Source organism: Poecile atricapillus, chromosome 14 (genome assembly GCF_030490865.1).
Source record: "Poecile atricapillus isolate bPoeAtr1 chromosome 14, bPoeAtr1.hap1, whole genome shotgun sequence".
NCBI classification, from domain to species: Eukaryota; Metazoa; Chordata; class Aves; order Passeriformes; family Paridae; genus Poecile; species Poecile atricapillus.
Window position 1 is genome coordinate 1628194 of NC_081262.1, and position 27919 is coordinate 1656112.

General features: G+C 53.8%; 1 protein-coding gene across 5 annotated transcripts in view; it reads right to left on the reverse strand.

The window, feature by feature from the left end:
- The window catches only part of LOC131584575 (ankyrin repeat and fibronectin type-III domain-containing protein 1-like), a 244447-nt gene that overhangs the window by 150217 nt on the left and 66311 nt on the right, over positions 1-27919 (reverse strand). For all 5 annotated transcript variants that reach the window (XM_058849855.1, XM_058849854.1, XM_058849856.1 and 2 more), the window contains 2 exons: positions 17091-17284; positions 10891-11108 (listed from right to left, as the gene is read on the reverse strand). In XM_058849855.1, coding sequence (XP_058705838.1) covers positions 10891-11108; positions 17091-17284 — 412 coding nt within the window. The remainder of the gene's footprint in view (positions 1-10890; positions 11109-17090; positions 17285-27919) is intronic.

Genomic DNA, 27919 nt, shown 5'->3' on the forward strand with positions numbered 1-27919 from the left:
AGATGTCACCAGAGGTACCTCATGGAACAGTGAATGGTCATCTGGACAAAACCTGGAAGATCAGCAGAGCTATGGGCTGAATTTGCTGCTGACTTTCAAACCTGAAAAACAAACCCACCCACAAAGATGCAGAGGCCAATTACTGAAAGAGAATAACAATCCCCCCCAGGGGGGAAGCAGCACAAACCCCAACCAGGGTGGGCAGGAGCTCCCTCCCAGCCCAGGTACCACAGCCCAGTGTGTGGCTCCTCCTCCCTGTGCACAGTCGCTGCCAGAGGGGAAGGCAGCTGGAGCTGAACCAGGACCCAGCAGGGACCTGTCAATGTCCCTTGGAGCTTCCTGAAGCTCCATCTCTGATCTGCTCCAGCAATCAGTTTCTTCCCTCTCTCCCCAGGGGCCTCGACAAGAGTGTCAGGACCCCAACACCCCAAGTTGAAACTGGGCTCTTTCCAGGACCCCACCACCCCCACAGGGGCACTGGGAGCATGTAGGGTCATTCCAGGACAGCTGTTTCATCCTGCTTTCCTCAAAGTGTCCAGAAGTGTTGAAACTTATCACAAGGCTGGACATTTCTGCTGTCAGGGAACAGGGACATCCACAAGTTGGATGTTGTCATGCTGATAGCTGGACATCTCAGAAAAGCTCCTCTCTACTCTGGAAAGGCACCTCTGTTCCATCTAAAGAAATGGGGAAATTCTCTCCTGTAAAAATATCATTCAGCCTTCTTGCTCCCCTGCCAGCTGCTCCTGTGTGCCAGGTCCCCTTCTCATGGGCTGCCCAGAAGCTTCAGCAAGGACAGGGTCAGCAGGCCAGCATCAAACATACCCCTTGCCCTTAAATGAGTGTCAAGATCTCCACAGACAAAGCATCCATCCCATCCCTCCTCATCCCAGCCCTCCCTCCCCCAGGGTGAGGGTCTGAAACCCCTCTCACAGAAACCCCTCTACCACCCCACTGTGGCTGTTCTCTGGTGGGACTGGGCTAAAACTGGAGATGCAACTGCAGCAGCAGGAAGGAGGAAAACAGCTTTACATGTGATATGTAAATAGCCAGTGCAGAAATTCCTCCTTTTCTTTCCAGGAGATCAAGCCCCATTATGCATATGGGGCACCTCCAAAGGCACCTTCCTCTGTGCAGCAGCCTGGCCACCCTCTGCCTCTGCAAGTGCTCCCTTACAGAGATAAGGCTCAGTTGCTGAACCTCACCAACTCACCATTAAATAAAATACAAGTGAGATCAACAAAATGCTAATAGGAACCCCCAGGTCAAACTGCCTCCCTGTCACTGGAGCCCTCCTCTTGCCAGCACATTCCTGTCCCTAGTGAGGTCCCATCACTTCCTCCTCCCTCCTCAAGTTGCTCCTGGTGATGCAAATTCATCGTCTTTGTTTCTATTCTTGGAGTAAAACCAGAACCAAATTAAATAGCTAAACAGCTCTTAGGTTTCAGGATCCTTTCTTTTTCCATCCTTCCCAACTGCAACAAGGCTGTTGCTGCAGTCAAAGCAAGGTGACACCCAAGCCCAGACATCAGCCTGTTCCCACCGGAAATGTTCCACTTAATCTCCAAACTTAATGTCCCTTGGAGATCGGCCTCGCTCTGCTCCTCAGGAAGTGTCAGGCTTCCCCACAAGCCTCTTGGAGGGGGAGAGAAGCTGTGGGGGTCCTGCCAGGGACACTGGGATGGCAGGGAGCTCTTTGCATCCCCAGCCCCCTCCAGACCTTCCCCAAGGAGCTGAACCAGCCCCAGTCTGTGCCCCAAGTCACGGTGCCCATGGTTGTGCACACCCCTGTGTGCCAGGGCAGGCACCGTGCAACGAAGGGGGAAAGAAGACACACAGCAACCCCAGTGGGACAGTCAGCTCTGCCCAGTACATGCCAGTGTCCCATGGAGCAGGGTGGCACTGTCCTGCCACATCCCACTGCCAGGGAACTATTGAACATCAGCTCTGGCACTGCCAGCCCCAGGGAGCTGCAGGGCAGGAGGGGTAGTTAAGGCTGCGTGCCACAAAAAGCTACATTGACATGGAGTTCTGGTCTGTAACAACATCCCCCCAAAGTCCCTCCTGCCCCAGCTGAGATCACCAACACCCAGCAAGGTGCTGGGATATACCCAGCATGAGGTGCTGGGACCTGCAGCAGGACAAGCACACTCCAGGAGCACCAGCATCGTGTCCCAACACTCACCCTGGTGACAAGAGCTGAGCCTTGGCTCCATGTGCAGGGAGAGCAGAGTCCTGACAGTGCTCACTGATGATGGACAGTCAGATGTGACCACTGGGTGCTCATACAGTGACCCAGTGCTGGGGGAAGCTTTGGGAGCTTCCCACAGACTCCCAGGCATAAGGAATGGGGAAATTGTGAGGTACGAGAGAGCTGGAGAAGGGCTTTGGACAAGGACTTGGAGTGACAGGACACAGGGAATGGCTTCCCACTGCCAGAGGGCAGGGATGGATGGGCTATTGGGAAGGAATTGTTCCCTGGGAGGGTGGAGAGGCCCTGGCACAGGGTGCCCAGAGAAGCTGTGGCTGCCCCTGGATCCCTGGAAGTGTCCAAGGCCAGGCTGGACAGGGCTTGGAGCAGCCTGGGATAGTGGAAGGTGTCTCTGCCCATGGCAGGGAGTGGACTGGGATGAGCTTCAAGGTCCATCCCAACCCAAACCAGTCTGGAATCCCATGATTCAGAGGCTGAGAACTCAGACCTCTGTAGCAATAGCAACAGAGCAGTAACAGGTAGAATTCAGCAGTTGAGACAGAAGAAAGGGAAGCTGTGGCAGCCGAGGAGCAGCAGCTGCAGGGTGTGTGTGTGAAGAGCGGTGCTGCAGAGACCTCTCGCAGCACACAGCTGCTACTGCAGCTCCGCTCCAGCACTGCCCTGCAGCTCAGAGCTCTGCAGTTCCTCACGGAAAAACTGCCTTACAGCCCCCTGGTGATTTCTCCAGCACATCCCAGGCAGGCTGCACCTGGAGAGGCTCTGCAGCAGCAGCTGATGGCACCTGGCACACACAAAGTGCCACCTCCACACAGCCACTGCACCCTGGTGCTCCCAGTCCTGCAGCTGAATCCTCTGGAGTCTCTATGAAGCCACAGCCATGTCCCAAAGGGCTAATTCAGACACAAGAACCTCCCTGCTTGCAGGGGAAGTGCTCTGAAGGATTTAAGCCTCAGGCTGTCAAAGCAGTTTCTTTGCTGGCATGCTCCAATTGCAGGAAAAGGCATGTGGGGATTGCACCATTTGCTCACAAACCTCGGGCACCTGCCTCCCTCACACAAAGAGCACCCAAAGAGCTGCAGACTGTGGGTCTGAGCTGCAAGAGGACACATTACAACAGCCAGATTTCCTTTCTGAGATCTGGGAAACAACTGCAATGGGCTCAAGAGGAAGAGCAGAGGACCACATGTGCCAGGGAAACAAAAGGAAGGACTGAGGGTGAACTTAGAGGCCCCGTGGGCAGCAGAGGATGGGATCTGGTACACCTGGTCTGAGCAGTGACCCAGCTGGATCCAGGGACCTGCCATCACAAAACCATTCTTGCTGGCAAGCCCCAGAAGAAAGGGAAATCAGGATGTCAAAATGCAGAGTGTGCACTTTGGGATTAACAGAAACATCCCCAGCAGCCAGGACCTCTCTTGCTGGATGTGAAGGCCAGGAAGGGTCTGGGCAGCAGACATGTGGCCACTGTCACCATCACAGGCAACTGTTGGGAGGGGACAACCAGCCAAAGGCGGGTGGAGAAGCTGAAGCATCCCCTCACACCAACCAGACACCGATCTGGGTCATGCCAGCACAAGTGCTGCCTCATGCTCAGCAGGATTGAGCCAAAACCATTTTTCACACAGCTGGACCATTGCTGGCTGCAGCCCAAAGCATCCCCAGCCCCACCCTGCCCTGCCAAGAGCCCAGACAGGGCTGCAGTTCCAACCCCTGAGATCTTTTCAGTTTCACATAAGACTCCAGTCCTGCCACAGAGGAGGAGTACTCCTGCTCACAAAATATTATCACTTATTTTAAATCATTGTGGTTATTTTCTTTTTTCACACAAACTTCACACACCAAAAGGCACAGTGCACATTTTTGGTGAGTCTCGCTTGTAGAAGCAGAGTAAAATTGGGAGCTGGCAAATGACTCTGCTCTCCTCCTCCTCAGCCCTGCTGCTCACTGAGCATTTGATGTTCTTTGTGCAGAAATAAAAATGGTAACACATCAGAGGCTGTAAACTTCATAGAGTCATAGAATGGATTGGATTGGAAGGCCTGTTAAAACTCATCCCAACCCCCTGCCATGGCAGAGACAACTTCCACTGTCCCAGGCTGCTCCAAGCCCTGTCCAGCCTGGCCTTGGACACTTCCAGGGATCCAGGGGCAGCCACAGCTTCTCTGGGCACCCTGTGCCAGGGCCTGCCCACCCTCCCAGGGAACAATTCCTTCCCAATATCCCATCCAGCCCTGCCCTCTGGCACTGGGAGCCATTCCCTGTGTCCTGTCCCTCCATCCCTTGTCCCAAGTCCCTCTGCAGCTCTCCTGGAGCCCCTTTAGGCCCTGGAAGGGGCTCTGAGGTGTCCCTGGAGCCTTCTCCTCTCCAGGTGAGCACCCCCAGCTCTCCCAGCCTGTCTCCAGAGGGGCTCCAGCCCTTGGGGCATCTCCATGGGCTCCTCTGGATCCTCTCCAGCAGCTCCATGTCCTGCTGCTGTTGGCCCCAGGGCTGGAGGCAGCTCTGCAGGTTGGGTCTCACCTGAGGGGGCAGAATCCCCCCCTCCTGCTGCCCACACTGGGGCTCAGCCCAGCCCAGGGGGGTTTCTGGGTGATCATGGCCAGGGCAGGTCCAACCCTCATCCACCAACACCTTTAAGTCCTACTCAGGACTTCTCCTGATCCATTCCCTGCCCAGTCTGTGCCTGTGCCTGGCATTGCCCCCACCTGGGTGCAGGATGTTGCACTGGGGTTTGTTGAAGCTGTTGTTTTTCTGTCTGCCAGCCTGTGGGATGCTGCATGCTCCACAGCATTGCCAGCCCTTGGCAAGTGGATCCAGGCTCTCCTCCCTAGAGCAAAGCCAGCAGAGGGAGCAAACACTGCAGGTTTGCAGGGAGAGCCTGCTGGTTTCTCACTTTGGTTGTTATATTTTGAATCTAGAGGTTATTTCGTGGGAGTTTGCATAAGGTATTTGGAAAGGCCCAGGTTAGAACCAAAGCCAGCCTGCATATATTCTTGGAAAATGACACATCAGTCTCACTAGTACCCACCCTGCAACAGCAGCATTGAAATCAAACCCAAAGTCTGGTCCTCAGCAACAACTTCCACCTTCAAGCTCAGGATCCCACATCTTCTGTCTGTTAATTTTAGATTCCTGTGCCCTCAACCTTCTCAGCACTGGGCCCACCTTTCTCACAGCAAACAGGAGAGGCCTCAGCCACCCCAGCTCACACGGATTGTCACAGGTACCTGGTCTCAGCCTGGCTTTGACAAAGTGGCACGTCCACACTGTCCCCAGCCCCTCCAGCCCCTGCTCTGTATCAGCATGGCCTGCAGCATTTCCCACAAACTGCTCCTCTGCTTCCTAATTCCTCCCACAGGAGACATCTCCCTGTGTGTGGGAATGCTGAGAGCAGTCCCACAGCACGCTGTGCTCTTCCTCAGCCATCCCTGCTTTACTCCAGGCACCACAAAGCACCAGCTGGGGCGTCACAAGCCGCTGTTGTAAATAAAACCACGTTCACCAGAGAAATGAGCCGGGTACGTTTTGGTTTTGAGCTTTGCTGTGCCTGTTCACTCCCACACTAATTTGCAAAGTGGGGTGATTCACCAGGAGCCTCTTCCTGGCTCCCAGGGACTGCTCTCCAGGGAATGAGTCGCTCTCTGGCTCCAACACATTATTTATCATGTTGGGGTTTTTCTGTTAAGCACTCAGTGAACAATCACAAGTGAGCAATGTGGAGAGGAGGGGCTGGGCACAGGAGCAATACACAGCTCAAACATCACCTGCCTTTGCAATCACCTCAGGCACTCACTGCCACTGCTCTGGGAGCTGGGGCTCTCTGTGTGGAAGTCCAGGATGTCTCTCATCGCTCTGCTCCACCTCCTCACCAGGCACAGCTGACCTGCCTCTCACATGGTCATTTGTTCAGCCCAGAGAAGCTGTGGCTGCCCCTGGATCCCTGCAAATGTCCAAGGCCAGGCTGGACAGGGCTTGGAGCATCCTGGGACAGTGGAAGGTATCCCTGCCCATGGCAGGGGTTGGGACAAGATAGTTTTTAGGGCTCCTTCCACACCAAACTACCCTGGGATTCTATGATTCTATTTTTATATATTTATTTATTTTATCACACTGAACTACAGACACAGCCAGGAATCTTCTGTCTGTTTGCTGATCCTTTCTGAAATCAGGTACGAGAGCACATGGTTCATAGCAGTGTCAGAACAGAACCCAATAAAATCCAGCAAGGAGAGAGTGAGATTTCATTGGCACCAGAGGGATTGTGGCAGGGTGAGCATGACCTCACTGTCACCATAAGCATCACACCAGAGCCTCCAGCACTGGCTGCACACAGGAGACAACAGGCTGTACCCAGCAGCCTTGGGGAGGTCCCTGCACACTTAGGAACGAGATCAAACCATTGGGATAATGCACAGATGGGTTCTACCAAGGTCCTACCTTGTCTCCAGCTCACCTGGCACCCAAAACCCAGACCAGGATAATCACATTCCATGGACTGGTGCTGCTTTGGGGTGAGGCAGTTTCTGCACTCCGCAACATCACTGCACTGACCACCAGGGACAGGAGGCATTTCTGGGTTGATCATTATTCATTGGAATAGGAAAACCTGGACAGGTACCTGTCAGCTGGTGCCAGCCCAGGTGCTGTCAGTGACTCCAGTCAGCACCAGGTGTGACCAGGTCTGTGCCACACAGTGAGTTCCTCCCCTCACTGCCTCCCTTCCCAGGCTCTGCTATCCCAATTCACCTTGTCTCTGTCACCATCACTTTGTAAGGCAGCAATTTCCTCTGCTCAACTCATCTGAAGAACTCCCAAGACAAACAGAGTCTAAGTGTTTCCTGCAGGGCACAGACATTTCATATCAGAATCACTGCCTGGAAAAATACCATACACAAATTATAATAATTAAAAAATAAATTAGTGTATGAGAGTACAGAGTAAAATTAATTAGTGCAGAGGCTGGAAAGCAACACAACCTTGAGTCACCTACTTGAAACCTGCAGGAACTACAGTGAGCAGAAGTGTCAGGGCAGCTGGGGCAGCACCAGGCAATGCCAGGGGCTGTTCTCCTCCCCCTCCACTGCACAAACCCAGTGACTCCTCCACGATGCTCAGAGAGCAGAACATTATTTAAGAGCAGCAGAGGGGTCAGGGTAGAGACCTCAAACCAAGCTGGGTCAGCATGTGGGACCCTGGGCACCGCTGGCCCCTCTTCAGAGGCAGCAGGGTCTTTGCCATAACATCACAAAATGAGTGGGCAATGCCAGAATGACTGGCCTAGATACAGAGAACTTGCAATTCCCATGGGGAAAAGAGAAAAGCAGAATTCCCTCAGAGTGTCGCTGCAATCTGCACTGTCTCAACAGCCACCAGAGAGTGACTCAGCCCTGGTGACCTCTTTTAATGCTCCATAAGGTTAATGCTGAGTTTAGCAGGGTTAATTCTGCCTTTAATGACCAGTTTTCAGTGAAGACGAGGAGATCAGCACAGTCTGTAACTCAGCCATGTCTCCCTTCTCCTCCCCTGGCAAGTGAGCTGCAGAGGTCCCATCCCTGCTCCTGCTGCCCATCTCAGAAGCCAGCTGGGCACAAAACCAAAACAGTCCCTTGGCCATCACCAAGTGCCCCCAAACAACATGCCCAAGGTATCAGAGCATGGTCCCAGCCTGGTCACTGTCATTGTCACAGCTGGAGTGACTGGGGCAAGGCAGGGTGTCAGTGAGAGACAGATGTCAAAAGCAATCAGCCTGTCTCTCCCTGTCTCCAAAGCAGGAATGCTGATAGCACTACAGGCCTTGGAGGAGTTAAAAGGAAAGGCTTATTAGGAAGAAAACTTGTTCTGACAATCACAAAAATTGGAATGCATTTAAAATTCAAATTATGCAAATTCCAGTAATCTGTACGTGCAGATCCATCCCACAGCAGAGTGGGACCACAGACACATGGCACCAGTGACATGGCTGGAGAAACCCCACCCTCCCCAGTGCCCTGGGAGGAAGGCAGGTGTGCTGGCCTCTGGCAGGCATGGGAAGAGCAGCTGCTCCAGGACAGGGGGGCCAGGCAGGATTTGCTCCCTCTGCACTGAAAGATGCTTCAGCAGCCCTGGCAGCACCCAGCATGTCACAGCCAGACTCCAGTGTTCTCACCCAAATTATAGCAAATTCTCCCTTGGACAAGCTCAGGTGCCCATGACCAGCCCAAAGCCTTCATGAGGCAGCACCTGATCACATGGATGTGAGGTGGCCACACATGGATGTGAGGTGGCCACACAGCACTGGATGCATGTGGACAACAGCTCTGCCCCATCACCACCCACCCTGCCACTGGAGGATCCCACCCAAAACTTCAAGAGCCTCTTCTCTCTCTCGGCAGTTCCCAAAATTCTATTTTTGGGGAAATTTAAAACCCAGCCAAGCAGCTGCATCACACAGCAAAGGTGGCTCAGACTGTCAGCATGAAAAGAGCAAAAACAGAAATGGACATTACAGGCTGGGGATGTGCAACAGCCCAGAAAAATGAATCCAGCTTCTTCCTAAAAGATGAGCCACCGTGATAAGGCAAATCATGCTCTCTCCTGGACGTGCTGTGCCAGGCATAAGGAGAGAAGATCCTACCTGGCAGTGATCCCTCCCCCAGCCAGGGCTGGGCAGAACCGCTGCCATGCAGGGCATGGGCACAACATGATCCCAGGGGAAGCTGCAACACCTCCACCACAGAGATGGAAAGTAACTAATCCAGCCTTGGGAGGACACAGAGCCCAGAACTGTTCTTGGAAATCATTTCCCCAGCTTGGCAGGATCTGTACTTTGAATTTACAAAGCAGGCTCTGGGGCTGTGTCAGGAATGCTGGTCCTGTAATGGCCCAAGCCTCAGCCAAGCACTGCCAGTTCACCTTCCTCCACACTTTCTGCATCTACTGAAGGGCCTTCTGGAAGCCCTTTCCAAGTAGGATGAGTCTGCTTTTCCCAGCAGGTCTCACAAGACTGGAGCCCATGGCTGGGTCTACAGCAACAACTTTTACATTGGAACAACCCAGAAATGATTTAGCAAGGAAAACATAACCCCACATCCTACAGGAAACCTTCTCTGGTACTTGACAGGCAGTCAGCTCTGCAGGTACACCAAGGAAAGCTAAAGGTCCCCAAAACCTGAGTAAGTCAAAGGCCAAATCATACTGGCCACAGAGAGCACAGATTGGTGCTGGCACGACACTGAGCAGGGAGGGACAGGGGGCTGCCCCACAGGAAGGGCAGAACCCAGTTCTCTGCAGGTACCAGGACACTGTGCTTAAAACCCAAGTGCTTCTACACCTTTTGTGCCCATCTCCCAGCACAGAGGCTTTGGGGAACAGGTCCCACAGAGATACTAGAAAAACATCCCTGAAAGACAACAGTCCCCAACACCTCAGTGCCCTCCTGTGCCTTCTGGGTACAGCTTGGAGCCACAGATCCAGGCAGAAAGAAAGAGCAGACAGAATCACAGAATGACTAGGCTGGAAGAGACCTTCAAGTCCAGCCCAAGACAATTCCTTACCCCACAGCAGGGCCGCCTCATCTTAAACATCTCCAACATCTTTCAGCTGCTCATCAGGTTCTTCATCCTGCTTGTGCTCATCTCCATCCCTGAGGTTTCAAGTGCTTTCTGAGCCTGAGGCAGCAGTTCCCATGGAGAAGGTTCAGTGCTGGGACTGTGAGCAGCTCCCACAGGGTCACCCACAGCACCCACACGGTGAGACCAGAGCTGCCCTCCCAGGGCAAAGGCGGTGCCTACATCCAACAGTGCAAGCACAAGCAGGGAGGGTGAGTCCCCAGACCCACACTGCTTAGCTGTGGCACTGCCCAGCTACAGCACGAGAAGCCCCCACTGCATGTGAGCCCAGAGGGACCAGCCCTTCTTCTGGGGCAGAGGAAGTCTGTGCTTCCCAGCAGATGTGTCTGTGCACAGCCTGGGGCAGGGTGAGCTGTGCTGCCTCAGCCCATTCTCTGCTCCATTCCCATTGTACCGACTCTCTCAGCCATTGCAAATCAACACCGAGTGCTTCTCATCACCCTGACACCTGAGCCCTCATTACAACCCCGAGGCGGTAACAAGGCAGGGGAAGGACACCCGAACCCCAGAGCTGGGTGTCTCTGGGAAGGAGGCAGAGCCCATTAAACATTGATCAGAGGCCCCCACAGCTGCGGTGCAGCCCTGACGCATCCCTGCTGTCCTGCCACCAGGAGCTCCCAAGGGCCAGGAAGATCTGAGCTGCCCCAGGGACCTGGGGCTGGCTCGTTGTTGCCCCAGCCCCTCGCCGCTGGCCCAGCAAACCTTTGGGAAGGTGCAGTTCCCCGCTGACGCAAAGCTGAGGACAGAAAAACTCATTTCCTACTTTCAAGCCTTGTTCCACTCTTTGGACAGCAGTGGCCAGAACTGTGCCTGAACAGGCCCTTCACCTGGCTGAGCACCAGCTGCCCTGAGCCAGTGGGAGCCCAGGGGGAGCTGGGGGTACCGGACCCCCCAGGAGAGGGGCTCTGTCACAGGCTGGGCAAAGTCGAGCTGCCACCATCTGCTGCCCCACTCTGAAGCAGCCTCTCTTTCTGTTGTTTTACTAATGTTGAGCACAAAAACAGCTCTCCAAAACGTCAGTGTTTTTGGGAAGTCTGGTGTGTGTGAATGTGGGGGCCAGGGCCCGATACTCACAAACTGCCGCCGCAGCTTGGTCCTGACGCGCTCGGCCTTGCTCTCGGCCGGGTGCACGGCGTAGCTCAGGGAGCCCAGGTGGTTGTCCACAGACAGGCTCTTCCTCATGTAGAAGGAGCGGGTGCGGAAGTAGCTGAACGGGGCGTCCTCCACCGCCGTGCCCAGCTGGGGGGCCCCGGGGGGCTCCGAGCAGTCATCCTCCAGCCGCCAGGCCTCCCCTGCGGAGGAGAAGGAGATGCCTCCCCATCAGAGCACGACCCAGACGTGTCCCACCCCTTGAGCCAGCTCTGGGGATGCTCAGCGAGCATCCCTCGACCTCCTCTGGCCATCCCACAGCTCTGGGGTCCAGATGCTGGGAACTCACTCAGAGAGCAGTGCCATAATCCCTAGCTACCCCCTGCCCCAGGCAACAGCCCCTGCACCCAACCTGCCCACCCCAGGTACCCACAGTCCCCACCATCTTCCTGGTGATGCAGGAATTCCCAGGAATCAGCCAAAAACAGTTAGAATCATGGAATGCTTTTTGTTGGAAGGAAGCTTAAAACTCATCTCATTCCAATTCCCTGCCATGGGCAGGAACACCTTCCACTTCATCAGGTTGCTCCAAGCTCTGTCCAACCTGGCCTTGAAGTCTTGTGAATGGGAAAAATGAGGCATCACAAGTGTTACAAATTATAAAAGTATTTACTGCCATCTCCTCCTGCAGGAAAAAAAAAACCCCAACAAAACCCTTTATGGCACAGCCAGGAGCAAATCAAGAGCCCCATGAAGGACAGAAGGCAGACCTCCCTTCTCCACCCAGCAGCAACAGGATGCAGCAGTACAGGGCTGAGAGCCCCAGGGACAAACCCCACCAGCACTGAGACAGTGGTGGCAGTGGCAGAGGACAGTTGGCACCATGCAGGGCTGCTGATCCCAGGGCAGGACTGGCCACATTTCATTGCAACAAAAGGGAAGGACAAGAGAACAACAGGAGATGTTTCCAGAATATCACTGCTGCGCTCTTTTCCCTTCAGCTCAGATTGTTGCCTGCTTTTTGTTGCCAATCTCCTCTTTACATCTGGAGCTTGCCCTGCCTCCTCCCCTCAGCCAAAATCACTGCTGAAGCCATGACAAACAACCAATAAAAGCCTCTTCTCAATTATTATCCCAAAAGGGCATCTCACAGGACTGCCTTCAGGGGCTCTCCCCCTCCTGCAGCCTCTTACCAAGGCAACCTCCTTTGCCTCTCACTTCTGAAAATCCCAGCACCTTTGAGCATGAATGACCATGATCCCACTGTACCAGGGCTGAGGAGCAAAACACTGCTGGGGTTTAAAGCAGATAGTGGCCCTAAGCCCCAGTTCAGCAGTGCAGCCCAGTTTACCCAGCAGGGCTGTGGGGTTTACATGGAATAGGATGAGACACAGGCTGGACTACAAGCCACCAGAGGAGGAACCACCTACACACACTGCCAGAGAACAGGATTAGATCGGACATTAGGAGGGAATTGTTCCCTTTGAGGGTGGGCAGGCCCTGGCAAAGGGTGCCCTGAGAAGCTGTGGCTGCCCCTGGATCCCTGGACATGTCCAAGGATCCAGTGTCCTGACCAAGGCCAGGTTGGACAGAGCTTGGAGCAGCCTGGGCTAGTGGGAGGTGTCTCTGCTCATGACAGGGGGTGGAACAAGATTATCTTGAAGGTCCCTTCCCACCCAAACCCAAACCGTTCCACGAAAGAGGTAACCCAGAGCACAGCACTCCAAGCATTGTGTAGCTTTTTCCTCCCCTACTTTCAGTTTAATAAGCTGCTGCTGCTCCTCTCCAAATGTCACCTCACACAACACAGGAACTGCTGTTTGAAAGCTGTGATTATTCCATGCACAAACACGTCAATCGGAGGCAGATCCTGACTGCCATGGTGAGACAGCATCGCTGTGGGAGCGCAGCAGGGAGCACTGACACAGGAGACACGGGACACGCTGGGGAATCGCACACAAAGGGAGGAACCTGCCCCCGTGACCACCTGAGATGGCCCAGCCACTGCCTGTGCCACCCTGTGTCCTCAAGACTGTCCCCTCCAGCCCCACAGCTCATCCAGACACAGCCCCCACCGCTCTGCTGCCCTGAGCAAGGGAGGGCCAAGGCCATACACTCAATGAGGGAAAGGATTCACCTGCTGTACCCGCTCCTCTGTGCACAGCACCTCACCCAAGGATGAGGAGCTGGGTTTAAAATCCTACAGAGCAGCTGGGCCACATCTGCTCTCACTGATCCCAGTTCCCCAAGGATTTTGCTGCTTTTGGTCTCATCTCTCACGTACAGGAGCTGCTCCGTGACCTGCCCAAGGGGTGATCCTCACCAAACTGGGTCCTTCCTCTCTGAGCACAGGGAGCCACCACAGGACCTTGTCTACCCCAAAATGATTTTTTACCTGCTGAAGGAGCTTGTCCTGATTGTCACCAAACAAGTAGCTTTGATCAAGTCCAGAACAGTCAGAAAGGGAAGATCAAGAAGTCAGAGAATCACAGACTGGTTTGGATTGGAAGGGAACAAAAAGCTCATCTCATTGCAACCCCTGCCCCAGACAGGGATGCCACTCGCTAGATCAGGTTAGATCCAGCCTAGAGAGGAAATGCCAGGACCAGGAGCAAGCCCACAGACTGGAAGCCAATGATGTTCATGCTCTTGTGTCTTGGAGCTGCTCACCTCTCTGCCACTCAGAGCTGCGCCCTCAACATCAGCACCTCTGCAAGATCTGACCACTTCCTTGGGCTTGGCAATAACAATTCCTGCAAGAGCTTTCTTCTTTCTGAATTTGAGGTGTCAGGGAGAACACACATCAAAGGATGCAGAGGACAGCAAGGACAGAGACCGAGTGCCTCTCCAGTATATCCTCTACAAGTAGAAGAAAAATTAATTCCAGGGTCCTGGTCTAAGCTCAAATCCAGCTGTTTCCTTGTGGCTTCTTTCTTTTCCTCCCATGGGCACAATTCCCAATAAACTCACCCCAACCATGGTACCAGTTAACTTCTTCCCAGATCCACAGCAGGGCATGGAGCCAGTTCCTGAAGAGCTCTGCATGTTGTCTGACAGACAAGGGAGAAAGGAGATGGGGAAGTGCTCCAGACTGGTCTGCTCTTTCCAGGTGCAAGAGGAGAGAACTGCAAGGGACCAGGAATGTAAACCATGCAGTGACTTGGTGCAGGCTGCAGCTGAGGGCTGCAGGTGGTCAGAGGCTGAGAAGAATCCCCTCCCTGCTGTAGAAGGAAGAGGAGAGAGAGCAAAGGAGGGCTTTTCCTCAGTCCCACTCCTAAATCTCCACAGGGGAACAAGGAGAAGTGACAGGCAGCACATGTGAGACCTCCTGGCAGACTGCAGTGTGACACCCAAGGGATAATGGCTTGGACAAGGCAGGCACTGTCCCTGTTCAATCAAATCCATTTTTGCTTGTCTTCCCCTCTCTAAATTCCGGGCAGGTAGCCATAAGGATTTGGGCTTAATCCTGGAGCAGCTCCAGGCAAGGGGTTGAAGGATATGGGATGGAGAAGAAGAGCTCATAGCCTGTCCCAGCTGACCACACCAGCACTGTTATGGATGACCTGCAAGGGAAAAACAAAACCAGACCGGCAGGAAACCCAGACCTGCTGACCAGCCCAGCCAGTTCCTGAGCTCATGGAATGAGGTGGAAGGCTGTTTTGAAGGGAAAGAAGGGGTCTGGGAGGCTCAGCAGCCACAGGCTCAGCTCTTCTGATCATCTTCAGGACCCCAGCTCCCTACCAGGCACCTTGGTGCCCTCACAAGGACCTGCAGAGGAGCTGTGGTGCCACAGCAGGAGAACCTCCTGTGGCCTCCCATCAAGTGTCAGGGCACATCCATCCTCCAGTGCTGCCACACTGGAACCATAGGAAACAAAGGAAAAGGCTGAGGAACACATCCCAGTGGTCAGATGACGAGGTCACATCTCATCCATGCCAAAGATAATCACTTCTGCCATCTTGCTTGGTGATTCCTCTACTCATGGCCCTAAAAGAGCTGCAAGCCAGAATGCAGTTCCTCCCCCAAAGAGCCATGAACTCTCCCTGAAGATGAGCTCATCACCTCTCCCAAGGACAGCCCTACTCCTGCCATGTCCCTGTGCATGAGCCTCTTCCTGAGCTGGTTTTGGTCACGTGTCCCCTCACCCTGAACGGGGACTGGTGGTACCTGCTCACAGCAAATTCACCACTTCTTTAGGGAAAGGACTTTATCCAAGAATGATGGAACAGATTGGGTTGGAAGGGACCTTAAAGTTCATCTCACTCCACCTCCTGTCATGGGCAGGGACACCTTCCACTATCCCAGGGTGCTCCAAACCCCATCCAGCCTGGCCTTGGACACTTCCAGGGATCCAGGGGCAGCCACAGCTTTCTGTGCAACCTGTCCCAACTTCTCTCCATCCTGATACCCAGCAGCCCAGCTCTTATTCATAAATCCTTATGGGAATCCTGCATTCCTCGTCAGCATCCCAGAGCTCGTTAACCTGCAGCACCACATGCTGCTCCATTCCCATCATGCTGTCCAAATATCTCATCCTGCCAGCAGTACCATCTCTTCTTTTTCTCCTCCAGGACAGCATCTTCATGGCCTTCATGAGTAACTAATTAGCAGTTCCTAATTGAGCCAGGAAAAGAACGTGGGAGAATCTGGACAGAAAACAACACATTCATTCATCCACTGCTCTGGCTGTGGAGAGCCCTCCTGTTTCCAAGGGTCTTCCTACTCCTTCCCCTCTTGGCATCCCCAGCCCCTTCCAGCCATGAGTAAAGTAAGATTTTAAACACTTCTTATGTGCTCTCAGAGTTTTGGTGACTCCCACTGTGCAGGGGGGGCTGTGCACAGGGTTTGCTCCAGGACAGCTGTTCATGTCTGCACTCCCAGGACAGGAGATGTCTGCAGCTGAAGGTGAGGTGTTTGCAGTGACTCACACAGAACATCACCCCACAGTCTTACACTTGCCTCCCACTCCCTTCCTGCAGCTGCAGCACAGCTCCCTGGAAGCACCATCAGAGCAACGGGGACCTTGCTCTGTCCAAGGTGTGCAAGGGAGCTCTGGGTGCCGTGTCCTTCATGGTGGAGGCTACATGGCTTTCCCACAGGTTTCCTCTCATTCCAAGACCCACTCCAACAATGTGAAGGGCTGAAGGAAAAGCCACAGGTCCCACACATGGCAGCAGTGGCTCAGGTGCTGCAGGACACCCAGGAGCTCTGTCACGACAAGAGTGGCAGGATGGGCTCAGCGATGTGCAAAGATCTGCTCTGTGCAGGGGAATTAGTAGCACCAGGAAATGAAATGCAGCCTGCAAAGCATCAAAATTAATCCACAGTTTGGACAGCTGCTCTGCTGAGCAACACAGGGATCTGACTGTGAGATGGATAATTTAAAAAAAAACATAAAAATAAAAACAATCCAAGGGTGCTGTTTGAAGGTAGATGTTTTATAAGGATTTTATTCAGCACTGGACCGTCAGGCCTGGCTTCCAGACTTTATCTTTGTTTCAGTGTTAATAATCCTCTTTCCCATCACTTTTATAGTCCCAGCGTGATTCTGCTGGCACCAAAAGCACTGAAACACTTTGGCCATCAGCAGCTTTGCCAATAAACTTGCTCAGAGCAGCTGGCCCAGCCATATTAGTATTTCATCAGGATCAGCATGAGAGTAGAAGAACATGACAAAAATCCTCAGGGCTGACCCAGAGGCCAACACACAGTATTAGGCTGGGAGCATTTACAAATCTCCGAGGCCAGGGCTGTGGGAAGAGCACAGCGATGATGTTCCTGCACCGCTCCTGGTGGAGACCAGCTACAAGTGCCCTGAAGCTGCTGTGTGACATAGAAAAGAGGCACCTGGGCCTGTTGCATTGGCCAGAGAGGCCCCAGGGTGATATCTCACCCCAGCACCCTTAGGCAGAAGGCTCCAAGCATCACCTCCCCACTTTGGGTGGCTTCCAACAACCAATTCTTCTTTTTCACCAGCATAATATGAAAGATGGGGAGGTTTAAGTATCGAGCTCAAAGAAAGACTCAACCAGGGGCAAAACCCCCAAAAGTTCCCCAAGAAGGGTTATTTTCAGAGCAGAATAAACTCCACATGGGCTAGAGTTGGATTTGTGCCCCTGGAGAAGCAGGAAAGCTTTGCTGGGATCCTGCAGACACAGAGGGGTGGCGCTCACCCCGGCACTCACCGGCAGAAGGGACCGTGCAGCCTTTCTGGTGCTCAGAGGCCGAGTGCTTCTTGTAGGGCTTCTGCTCCGGCATCTCCTCCCTGTAGGCCCTGGGCTCCAGCAGGGGCAGCCGGCTCAGCACCGGCGACTGCGGAATGCTGGGCAGCGTCTGAGACTTGCCAAGGAGCGGCCGCTGCAGCTTCCTGTCCAGAGACCTGCAGGGACAGCACAGGACAGGGCTGTGAGCAGCAGGGACAGCTCAGGACAGGGCTGTGAGCAGCAGGGACAGCACAGGACAGGAGCACTGAGCAGCAGGGACAGCACAGGACAGGGCTGTGAGCAGCAGGGACAGCTCAGGACAGGGCTGTGAGCAGCAGGGACAGCACAGGACAGGGCTGTGAGCAGCAGGGACAGCTCAGGACAGGGCTGTGAGCAGCAGGGACAGCACAGGACAGGGCTGTGAGCAGCAGGGACAGCACAGGACAGGGCTGTGAGCAGCAGGGACAGCACAGGACAGGGCTGTGAGCAGCAGGGACAGCTCAGGACAGGGCTGTGAGCAGCAGGGACAGCACAGGACAGGGCTGTGAGCAGCAGGGACAGCACAGGACAGGGCTGTCAGGAGCAGGGACAGCACAGGACAGGGCTGTGAGCAGCAGGGACAGCACAGGACAGGGCTGTGAGCAGCAGGGACAGCACAGGACAGGGCTGTGAGCAGCAGGGACAGCACAGGACAGGGCTGTGAGCAGCAGGGACAGAACAGGACAGGAGCATTGAGCAGCAGGGACAGAACAGGACAGGGCTGTCAGGAGCAGGGAGGAGTCCCTCAGGCCAGGACCCCTCTGTGACACACACACAGGCCCTGGCTGAGCATAGCACCCTTCATGGCATCCTGGAATTGTTCAGGTTGCAAAAGCCCTCTAGATCAGTAAGTCCAACCATTACCCCAGCACTAAATCATGTCCCTGAATGCCAAATCCACAGGTCTTTTGAACCCTTTCAGGAACAGTGACTCCACCTGCCCTGGGCAGCCTATTCTAACACCGGTAACACTTTCCCATGAAGAAATTTTCCCCAAGATCCAATCTAACCCTCCCCTGGCACAGCTTGAGGCTGTTCTCTCTCCTCCTGTCCCTGTTCCCTGGGAGCAGAGCCCAACTCCCCCTGGCTGTCCCCTCCTGTCAGGGAGTTGTGCAGAGCCAGAAGGGCCCCCTGAGCCTCCTTTTCTCCAGGCTGAGCCCCTTTCCAGCTCCCTCAGCTGCTCCTGCTGCTCCAGCCCCTCAATGTCCTTCCTGTCACGAGGGGCCCAGGACTGTCCCCAGGACTGGAGGTGTCTCAGCAGTGCCCAGCACAGGGGATGGTCACTGCCCTGGGCCTGTGGCCACACTGTGGCTGGTCCAGGCCAGGTGCCATTGGCCCACCTGGGCACACCTGGCTCAGCACCACACTGCACCCTCTGTCAGCAGAGCTGCTGCTGTGCCAGTGAAGCCTTCTCCCCTGGCCAGGAGGGGGATTTGCATCTTGAGCTGCAAGGCACAACCAGCACAGAAAGAATTCAAACCCCCAGCCCGTCTCAAAACTCCGAGATAATCTGAATTAATCAAATAAAGATGGTTCAAGACTGAAGGGATAAAAATTTCATTTGAGACAGTGAAACCCCCGTTAACATCATCCACAACACCAGAAAGGCATTTGAGGTAGAAAACAGATCACTGGTCAGGTACTGGGGAAGGTCCAGACTCCAGAAAGCCCAGCTCACACAGCAGGGACTGCAGAGTCCACAGGGTGTCATGGAACACACAGAAACATAAATTCAGTGTCTCTGCGAGGTCAAAACTCAACTGAGTTTGATGATGGGGCTCCAAATCTGCAGGGATGAGCAGGACACACATCCATGTGTCAGCATGACCATACACTGCCACCTCTTTCCAAAGCCCAGAGGCAGCCCAGGCCTGCAGGGACAGGAGAGCATGGCCCCCTCCTCCAGCCCAGAGCCAAGGGACAGTCCCCAGGTTCCTCCTCAGGGATGACAATGGCCCAGGCCATGCTCCAAGGATCCCAGAAATGCAATAAAATGGAGCAGAACCCAGCACTGTTGTGGGGTGTCCTGTGCTGACACCCCAAGGCTGTTCTTTGTCCCAAATGAGCACCCCAGCACACTCCAAGGATGTTCCAAAATCACAGAACTACTGAATGCTTTGGGTTGGAAAGGACCTTAAAGATCATATTCCAAGCCCCTGCCATGGGCAAATCTCATAATGAATGATACAGATCCTTCAAATTTCCATCTAAAATTCAATTCTTCACTGCTTATGCTCATTTTTTCTTCTGCCAATATTAACCTTTAGCTTAAATAATTATCCCCCCTCTATGGTGTTTGCTCCCATGATTAATTCCCATTACAATGAAGTCTCAGCCCCTTTCAGCATTTTTCAAGGCTGATTAACACAAGTTCTTTCAGTCTCCTCTCACAAAATTGGCTTTCATTTCATTTCCCCTTACTGCCCTCCCTCTATCTTGGACTAAGCTTTCTCCGCCCATCCAGAAACATCATAAATCCCAGGATGGTTTAGGTTGGAGGGAACCTTAAAGCCCATCTCATTCCACCTCCTGCCATGGGCAGAGACATTTCCCACTATCCCAGGTTGCTCCAAGCCCTGTTCAACCTGGCTTTGGACACTTCCAGGGATCCAGGGGCAGCCACAGCTTCTCTGGGCACCCTGTGCCAGGGCCTGCCCACCCTCCCAGGGAACAATTCCTTCCCAATATCCCATCCATCCCTGCCCTCTGGCAGTGGAAGCCATTCCCTGTGTTCTGTCCCTCCATCCCTTGTCCCAAGTCCCTCTGCAGCTCTCCTGGAGCCCCTTTAGGCCCTGGAAGGGGCTCTGAGGTGTCCCTGGAGCCTTCTCCTCTCCAGGTGAGCACCCCCAGCTCTCCCAGCCTGGCTCCAGAGCAGAGGGGCTCCAGCCCAGTGATCATGCAGACCTGAGCTCCTGGCACAGACAGCAGGGCAACCTCTTTGTCTCCCTGCACCTTCCACCACTAAGTTTTATCCTATTTCATGCTCCAGTGCTCAGGGTCACACAGGCAGAGTCTATCATGACAAAGCTCCTGCCCCCAGTGCTCGCTGTCACGGTGATGTTTGTCACGGTGCCTCTTCACTCCCATTCCGGACGTGGCAGCAGCTCCCCAGTGGTGCTGGTCTGATGTCACCCAGGAGAGCAGACACAGGGCCAGAGCAGTGCCACAGCCATGCAGCCACCTCCCAGGGCCAGTGACACCAAGCCCCAGGGGACACGGCCACGGGCAGCAGCTGGGGCAGAGGGCAGGAGCAGACAGCCCCTGCCAGCCCCACATCCCTCACAGCAGGGATTATTAATGCCACATCCTGACATTAGGGCAGAGGTTCACTGGTACAAATCAATCCCATTCTCTCTCAATCCCCAGGTGCTGCTCTCTGGGGCAGGGACAGCACTGCCCTAGGCCTGGGGCAGCAGTGCCACAGCCGTGCCAGGCGCTCAGCACCATCCTGCCCACCCCAGGCCCCCTTCAGTGGCATCAGCATGGAAACAAGCTGTGCCAAGAGATACAAAGCCAGAATTAGCTTCCCAAGCAGTTTCCATTCCAGCAGAACATTTGTACCTCTCATCATAACATATTTCACTGGCACAAGGCAACAGGGACAGAGCTTAACACATCGCTGTGCTGCATAAATGAGTTCAAAACATTCCTTTTTCTGTGCGTGTAAATCCCAGGATACCTGTGTACAGCTCCATCACCTGCAGAACCCCATTAGCATTTTAGTGCTCCTGTTCCTTCTGTGCTCACAGGGCCACTCACAAGAATCACATGGGGGAAAGAAACAGAAGAATTCACTCTGTTAGAGAAGCAATTTTCAAGCTATATATCTTCAGGCAGCAATTTATATTGTCAGAAAAAGCAAAGCAACTAGGAACCTGTTTAGCTCTGAAATCTGAACTCAAATTCTCGAGCACAATTCAACTGCATGGATTTACTATCCCACTTGTCCTTGTTGAACCACAGCTGGCACGTAAAAACCACACAGCCCCTGCTTCATCCTAATCCCCTGGTGGGGTGGGGAGGAGAATCAGGAAAAGGTAAAATCCATGAGCTGAGAAATAATTGAAATACAGTTGTTGGTGGTGTTTATTATTATTATCATCATTATTGTTGTTATTGTTATTATTGTAATGAAAATGGAGATAAGAAAAAGAGAGGAATATAATCCTAGATAGACAAGTGGTGCCCAGTAAAGTCTCTCACCACCCAAAAAGCCCAGCCTGTTCCTCAGCAGCAATGAGCCTCTCCCAGCCAAACCCCCAGTTTCCATACTGGGTTTGACATTCCATGGTCCACCTCTGCCCTGGCCATGATCCCTCCCAGTTCTTGTCACCTCCCCAATGGCAGAGCATGGAAAATGGAAAAGTCCTTGACTTAGGGAGAGCATTTCCCAGCAATAACCAAACCAGCAGTGTGTTATCAACACTGTTTTCATCCTGAACCCAAAACAAAGCCCTGGACAGAAAATGAACTCTGTCCCAGCCCAAGCCAGAGCTGGTGCACAGCTCCAGAGGCCTCAGCAGCCCCTGGCAGGTGGGACCTGACAGCACCGGGAAGTCAGATTGCATCTCTGTCTGCTTCCCAAGCAGGAGTCCCAGCTGGGTGCTATCAAGGATGCCACATCCCATTAGTTAAGATCCCTGATGGAGTGTAAAGCTCAATTAGAAAAGCCACAATCAATGCAGTTGTAGCCTATATTTAGCTGCCGTTTGGCATTTGGGTAGGAAGGAGAGCACATAATCAAGTCATGAAAAGGGGTGGAAAAATCCTCCTGGCTGGATGTGAGAGCTCAGGCAGGAGCACAGTGACAGCACCGCCACTCCCAGTCCACAGGCAGATGAGAAAATGTGGGAACACCATCAGGGCCAGGTCCCTGGGGACAGCCCTGGGGACAGCCCTGGGGACAGATGTGGGACAGGAGTGACTGTGCCAGGCAGGGGCCAGGGCTGCTCCAGCACCCCCGGCCCGGCCACCCAGCAGCACGGGAAGAAAAGAAGCAGAACTCATCTCCTAAGCTGTGCTGCGTTCAGCACCTTGCCCATGGTGATGTCCTTCTCCAACCCGGGAAAGGGAGGGGAAGGGCTCAGATAAAGGGAAGGGAGGGAGAAAAAAAAGTTTAATGCAAATGAAAAGCCAGCTCCTGCAGCCCTCCTGCAAGCTGGGAACAAACTGCACACATGTCCAGCCTCCCCTCCCAGCTGGTTTCTGTGTGGGGGAAGCTGCTCTTCAGAGGGCACTTCCAGCCCAACCCAGAGAGTGTGGAGTCTGCACAGCAGGACTGGAGAGTCACCACAGCAGCCCCAGCAGAACCCCAGCAGCACCAGAGAGAGTGGCAGGAGGGGAAAATAACCCTAAAGCCACTGCTCTCACCATCCAAAACAGACCCCAGTAAGCCTCACTGATTTCTATGAATTGCCCAAGAACAAAGCAAGAAACCTCCTGCACGTGTCCTGGAAATGCCTGAGGATGGTGACCCTCCAGAGATGTCCCACTCCTGGGAGTAGGGAAACCTTCATCCTGCCACAGCAGCCAGTCCCAGCAGCTCTGACACAAACCTGAGCAGCCACTGTGCTAATCCCATCCCAGAGGCAGGCTGCTGCTGGAACACAGCAAGGAGAAGAAAAGGTTAATCTGGGGAGGAACACTAAGGAGGAAAAGGGGCAGAGCAGGAGGGCAGCAGCTACTCCAAACCTTGCCCAAATGCTCCAGAGCTGTGGCTTGGTGACAGCCATATGCCCTGTGAGGAACATGTGAGGCCACTCCCAAGGTCCAAGGGGGTCAACACATGTTCCAAAGAGCTCACAGCCCCAAAACTCAAACCAAAAACAGACAGAGAAGACAAAGTGCTGCCCCTCCTGCTGCAGCACTGCACAGCATCCCACAGGTAACTGGAGGGGCTCCACTACCCCCTCAGTTAATTAATTCACTAAATCTACCGAGCAAAGGAAGTTGATAAAGCAGAAGGTTTGGGGAAGAACAGCTGAATGTGGTACAGGCTGAGAGGGTGGCAGGGAAAGGGGCCAGGAGAGCCCAGTTGTTGCAGAGTGACACTGCTCTCAGATCCTCCTAGCCAGTGGCTGCTCACTCACTTCTCAGCCCACTCCTCCAAGGAGGTGTAACTTAGCAACCTGACCTTAAAAACTCAGCAAGGGTTCCAGCTGGATTCAGGAAAATGAGAGATGTTACAAGCCAGGAGGAGCCATTACCCAGCAAACCCCCTCTCAAAGGGGAGTGTGGGGAGGGGGACGCCCCATGGCAACACAAACAATGGCTGCAAAATGGAAATAAATCAACAAAACATCCACATCCATTCCTGAAACAGCTTGTGGAGATGCAGCTGGGTGTGACAGGTACAGGGAGAGTTTGCAGGTCCCAAAGGGCTCGAAGTCCCAAAGGCAAACAAAGGTGTTAAACAGCCAGGGCAGGAGGGGCACTGCATCCATGTCTGGGGCCTCAGCACAAGATGGATGTGGGACTGCTGGAACAAGTCCAGAGGAGACCACAAAGGTGCTTTGGGGGCTGGAGCCCCTCTGTTCTGGAGCCAGGCTGGGAGAGCTGGGGGGTCAGCCTGGAAAAGAGAAGGCTCCACAGCAACCTCAGAGCCCCCTCCAGAGCCTAAAGAGGCTCCAGGAGAGCTGGAGAGGGATTGTGGAGGGGCAGGACACAGGGAATGGCTTCCCACTGCCAGAGGGCAGGGATAGATGGGATACTGGGAAGAAATTCTTGGCTGAGGGCTGTTGAGGCCCTGGCACAGGGTGCCCAGAGAAGCTGTGGCTGCCCCTGGATCCCTGGCAGTGTCCAAAGCCAGGCTGGATGGGGCTTGGAGCAGCCTGGGGTAGTGGAAGGTGTCCCTGCCCATGGCAGGGGTGGAACAAGATAGCTTGAAGACTCTTCTAACTCAAACCCTTCTGGGAGTCTGGGAGGTTTCCCCACAGTGCTCAGCTCCACAGCACAGGATCTGTCCTGTCCTGCCATGGTGCCTCACTCCAGGGCAGACACAGAACCTGATCCTGCAGGAAGCAGCTGGGACATCCCAGCTCACAAAGCCTGAGGCAGGGCACGACTGTGCCTCTGACACCTGGGAGTGCACAGTGCCCACTGGGTGTGAGCTCTGCTGTGAGCCACGGTGCTGAGCAGGGATTTGAGCAAGGATCTTCTCCATCCCCATCCCAACAGCAGCAGGAGACAAGCCAACATCTACCTGCAGCTGGTTTCTGTAAAGGGACTCTGCAGGAGAAGGCAGCAGGGGGAGGACAGGGGAAGCACAGGAGGCTGTCGTGCCTCAGAAGCTCTTTCTGGACAGAAGCACGAGGCAGCAGCCCCCAGCACACAGCTCAGTGCAGTCCAACACCCAAAGCAGAGGCAGGACCCCATGGAGGGCAGGAAATGCAGTTGAAGGGGATCACATCTTGGTGAAGCCTAGGGAAGGAGTGTGAGAGGAAGAAGCCAACTGGTAACACACAGAGTAGCCTTGGAAACCAAAGCCTGAGGATTTTGGCAGAGCAGAGCCTTTGCAGGGCATCCTCACCTGTTCAAATCACCAGTTTGCTCTCCGAACCTTATCAGCTGTGAGCAAAGCTGTGAGTCACTGGCACTATTTCCAGTGACCCTGAGGATGACAAAGCCAGAGAAAATGACTGAGAAATCTTCCCATGGCATTCAAAAAACACCCAAACAAAACACCTGCCTTTCTGGCTGGCTGGGGTATGTGTGAGAAATGTGGAAAATGAGAGCTGAAACAGAGCATCTTTCATCTGACTGTGAGACAGTTTCAAAGCAAAACAAAACCCAGAACAGCATCAGTGTGCAAGTTCAAAAAAGGCAAAAACCAACCACGTGAAGCTATAAAAATACCTTCCTAGGCTCGGCTGTGAGCTGGTAAATACCGTGATTTCCACCAGCTGGTTTCCAAAAGCTTCTTCTCCTGCCACCTCTCTGATTTGCAGAGCATCTCTGCAGCAGGGCCATCACCCAAGCACTGAATTAAACACCACCAGCATCCAGGGAATAATTGCTCCTGTCCCTCCAAACTGCATTTTGATTCAGAGGGGTGTGGGAGGGCGGGACAGGGGGTCACACACCCCTTGTGCTGAGGGTAACCCTCAGGAAAACATTTCAGAGCTGCCTGGAGGAGGATTCAGCACCATTTCCTGCTATGAGCCCCTGCTCTCAGCACCCAGGAGGCCGAGAGCCAAGCACCAAACAGTCCTGAAAAGGGGCAGAAGTTATTTTTGTGGCAGATGCTGCCTGAACAGCCCTGAGCTCTTGGGTCTGTGTCCCACCAGCCCCACCAGGTATTTACCCAGTGCTGAAGAGCTGCTGCTGCTGCTCACTCCTGGCACCACGACACCATCCCGGCACGCCAAGCTGGGCAAAGCCATCCCCAGGGAAACAAGGTGAGAAAACATCAACCCTTCCCATCAGCACTCACAAACTCACAAGCTGTGGCTGTGTTTTGTAGCAACGCCTCCATTTCACCATTCACTGGAATCCAATTGTTGAACGGATAAGGAAATACATTGGAGCCAGACACTGCAATTCATTCATTCATTCATCCATTCATTCATTCATTCAAAAGTATGTTGGTTTCTTTGTTAAAAGAACCATTTTTTCCAGCTCTGCTGCAGGCAGTGAACAACATCCCCAGCCAGGGAGGGGGGAATGCTCCCTCCACTCCTCAGCCCAGGAGCACCCCACAGGGTCCTTGCTGGTGGTTACCCTGCCCTTTCTGGCACTCTCTGTCCCTGTGGTGCCACCAGACCATCCCCTCCACATCCCAGGGTGAGAGGAGCCCTGTGCAGTCCCTTGCCCTCCTGCTGCCCTGATCACACCCCGTTAACAGGGGCACAGCAGGGATGAGACCCTGGGAAGGCTCTGGCAGAGCCCAGCTCAGACCTGCTGGAGCTGCATCTGCACAACAAAAATTCCAGAGAGAAAAATTCCCTTGGGCCAGGGAAAGAAGCAGAAATACTCATGGAACATGAACATTTATCCTGTTCACAGAGTTCTCTCTGATAAATGGGGAGAGATGGCAGACAAAGGTGAAATGAATCCCAGCACAACAGTGCAGCAGACGAGCATCCTCCCTCCTGGCAGCTCCAGAGCGTGACCTGCATCCTCAGGGACCAGTGTGGTGCCTGTCCCCGTGCTTACAGCCAGGCCATGGCAGCCAGATGAAGCAGACAGGATGGCTAAAGGCAGCTGGGATGCTCCACAAGAGGCTCAGGGATCACTCTCCAGAAGGAATAGGTCTGAGGCTTACGAAGAAGAGTGTTTGAGATGCAGAAGGAAGCTCCTTCCATGCTGAAAGTCGGCTCACAAGCAGGATGTGAGCCCCAGGGACACAGCAGTGCCTGGCCAGCCCTGAGGCAGGAGAGAGGCAGCAAAGAGTGAGCAGGAGCACAGCAAAGGGCAGAGAGAGCCCCGAGCAGCGCAGCAGGAACCGCTCCTGGCTGGGAAGGAACCACACTCTGCTGACCTGCCAAGGCCAGGACACAGCAAACACCTCCCACTCCCCCACCCCGCTTCTCTTCTGCGGTGTTTATGTAGCTCCCATCTCCTCTGAAACATTCTGGGGGACAAAACCTAATCAAGCACAAGTACTGGATGACAAACACCCGGCTCAGATGTTAAAAGGCTGACTAATTTACAAGATAAATAACATCACTGCCTCCTTTGCATTTACAAAGACCTTTCAGGGAGGATGAGAAGGGGTTCAGCATCACAGTGATCTCCAGCACCCACCTCCTGCCCTCCTCCCATCAACCCTGCATTCCCAGCAGAATCCCTGGAGCAGGACTGGAGCCCAGATGCTCCTGCACCACAAACCCCAGCTCCTGGTCCCGTTCCCAGTCTCATGACACAGGACTGGTCTCCCCTGCTGCTTCAAAATCCAAGTCACACGACAGAGGAGACAAAAAGCTGCTGAGATCATCTTGGAAAGGATACTGCTGCTCCTGACAACCACAGGGGAGATGCTTCAGGCCTGAATTTGATGTGCTCCAGCACAGAAAGACGCTCCAGACAGCTGGTGAAGCTGCTTGGTTTGCTTGAAACCCTATAATTTCTGCAGCATGACCAAGTTTTCCAGGACTGGAGGTGAACAGGAGCCGAGCTGATCCATCTCTGACTATTAATCCCTGGCAAAAATAATTATTCATATATGTTTTTGTCAAAAAGCAGGTTTATAATCAATCACAGTTGTTGTTTTAAACCTTCCTGGGGAGCACCTTTCAGCCAGAGCTTTAGGCTGGTTTTCATTTTCCTCTGAAGCACAAGAGGCAGGTCATCACCATGGTCAGAGAGACAAGCTCACTGAACAGTAAAGAATTGTTATGCTCCCAGTGTACCACAGTAAAATTCCTTAAAAAGAGGGTTTTCAGTGCAGGAGTAATGAGGGCTGAGGGGAGCTGGGAGCAGAGCTCTGGCAAAGCCCAGCAGCTGCTCGTGGACAGGATAATGGATTTTATCTGCCTTGTGAGGGGAAGAACAGGAGCAAAAAGCCTCAAAACAGCCCAGAGGAAGCCCAGCCTGGGCAGCAGCACCTGGGGACAGGATTCCTCCAGAGCAGAATCAGGTCTGGGTCCCAGCCAGCCCCAGCAGGACAGCTGGGAACCGACCCAAGGGGCTGGGCTGGGGGCTGGCCATGGGGTGCAAGGAAACAGAGCCCCAAAACTTCCAGCTTCCAGACAAGAACCCTGGCACAGCCTCCACTGCCAGGCTGTCTGCAGAATCACAGAACCAACAAGATTGCAAAAGACCTCTAGGATTAT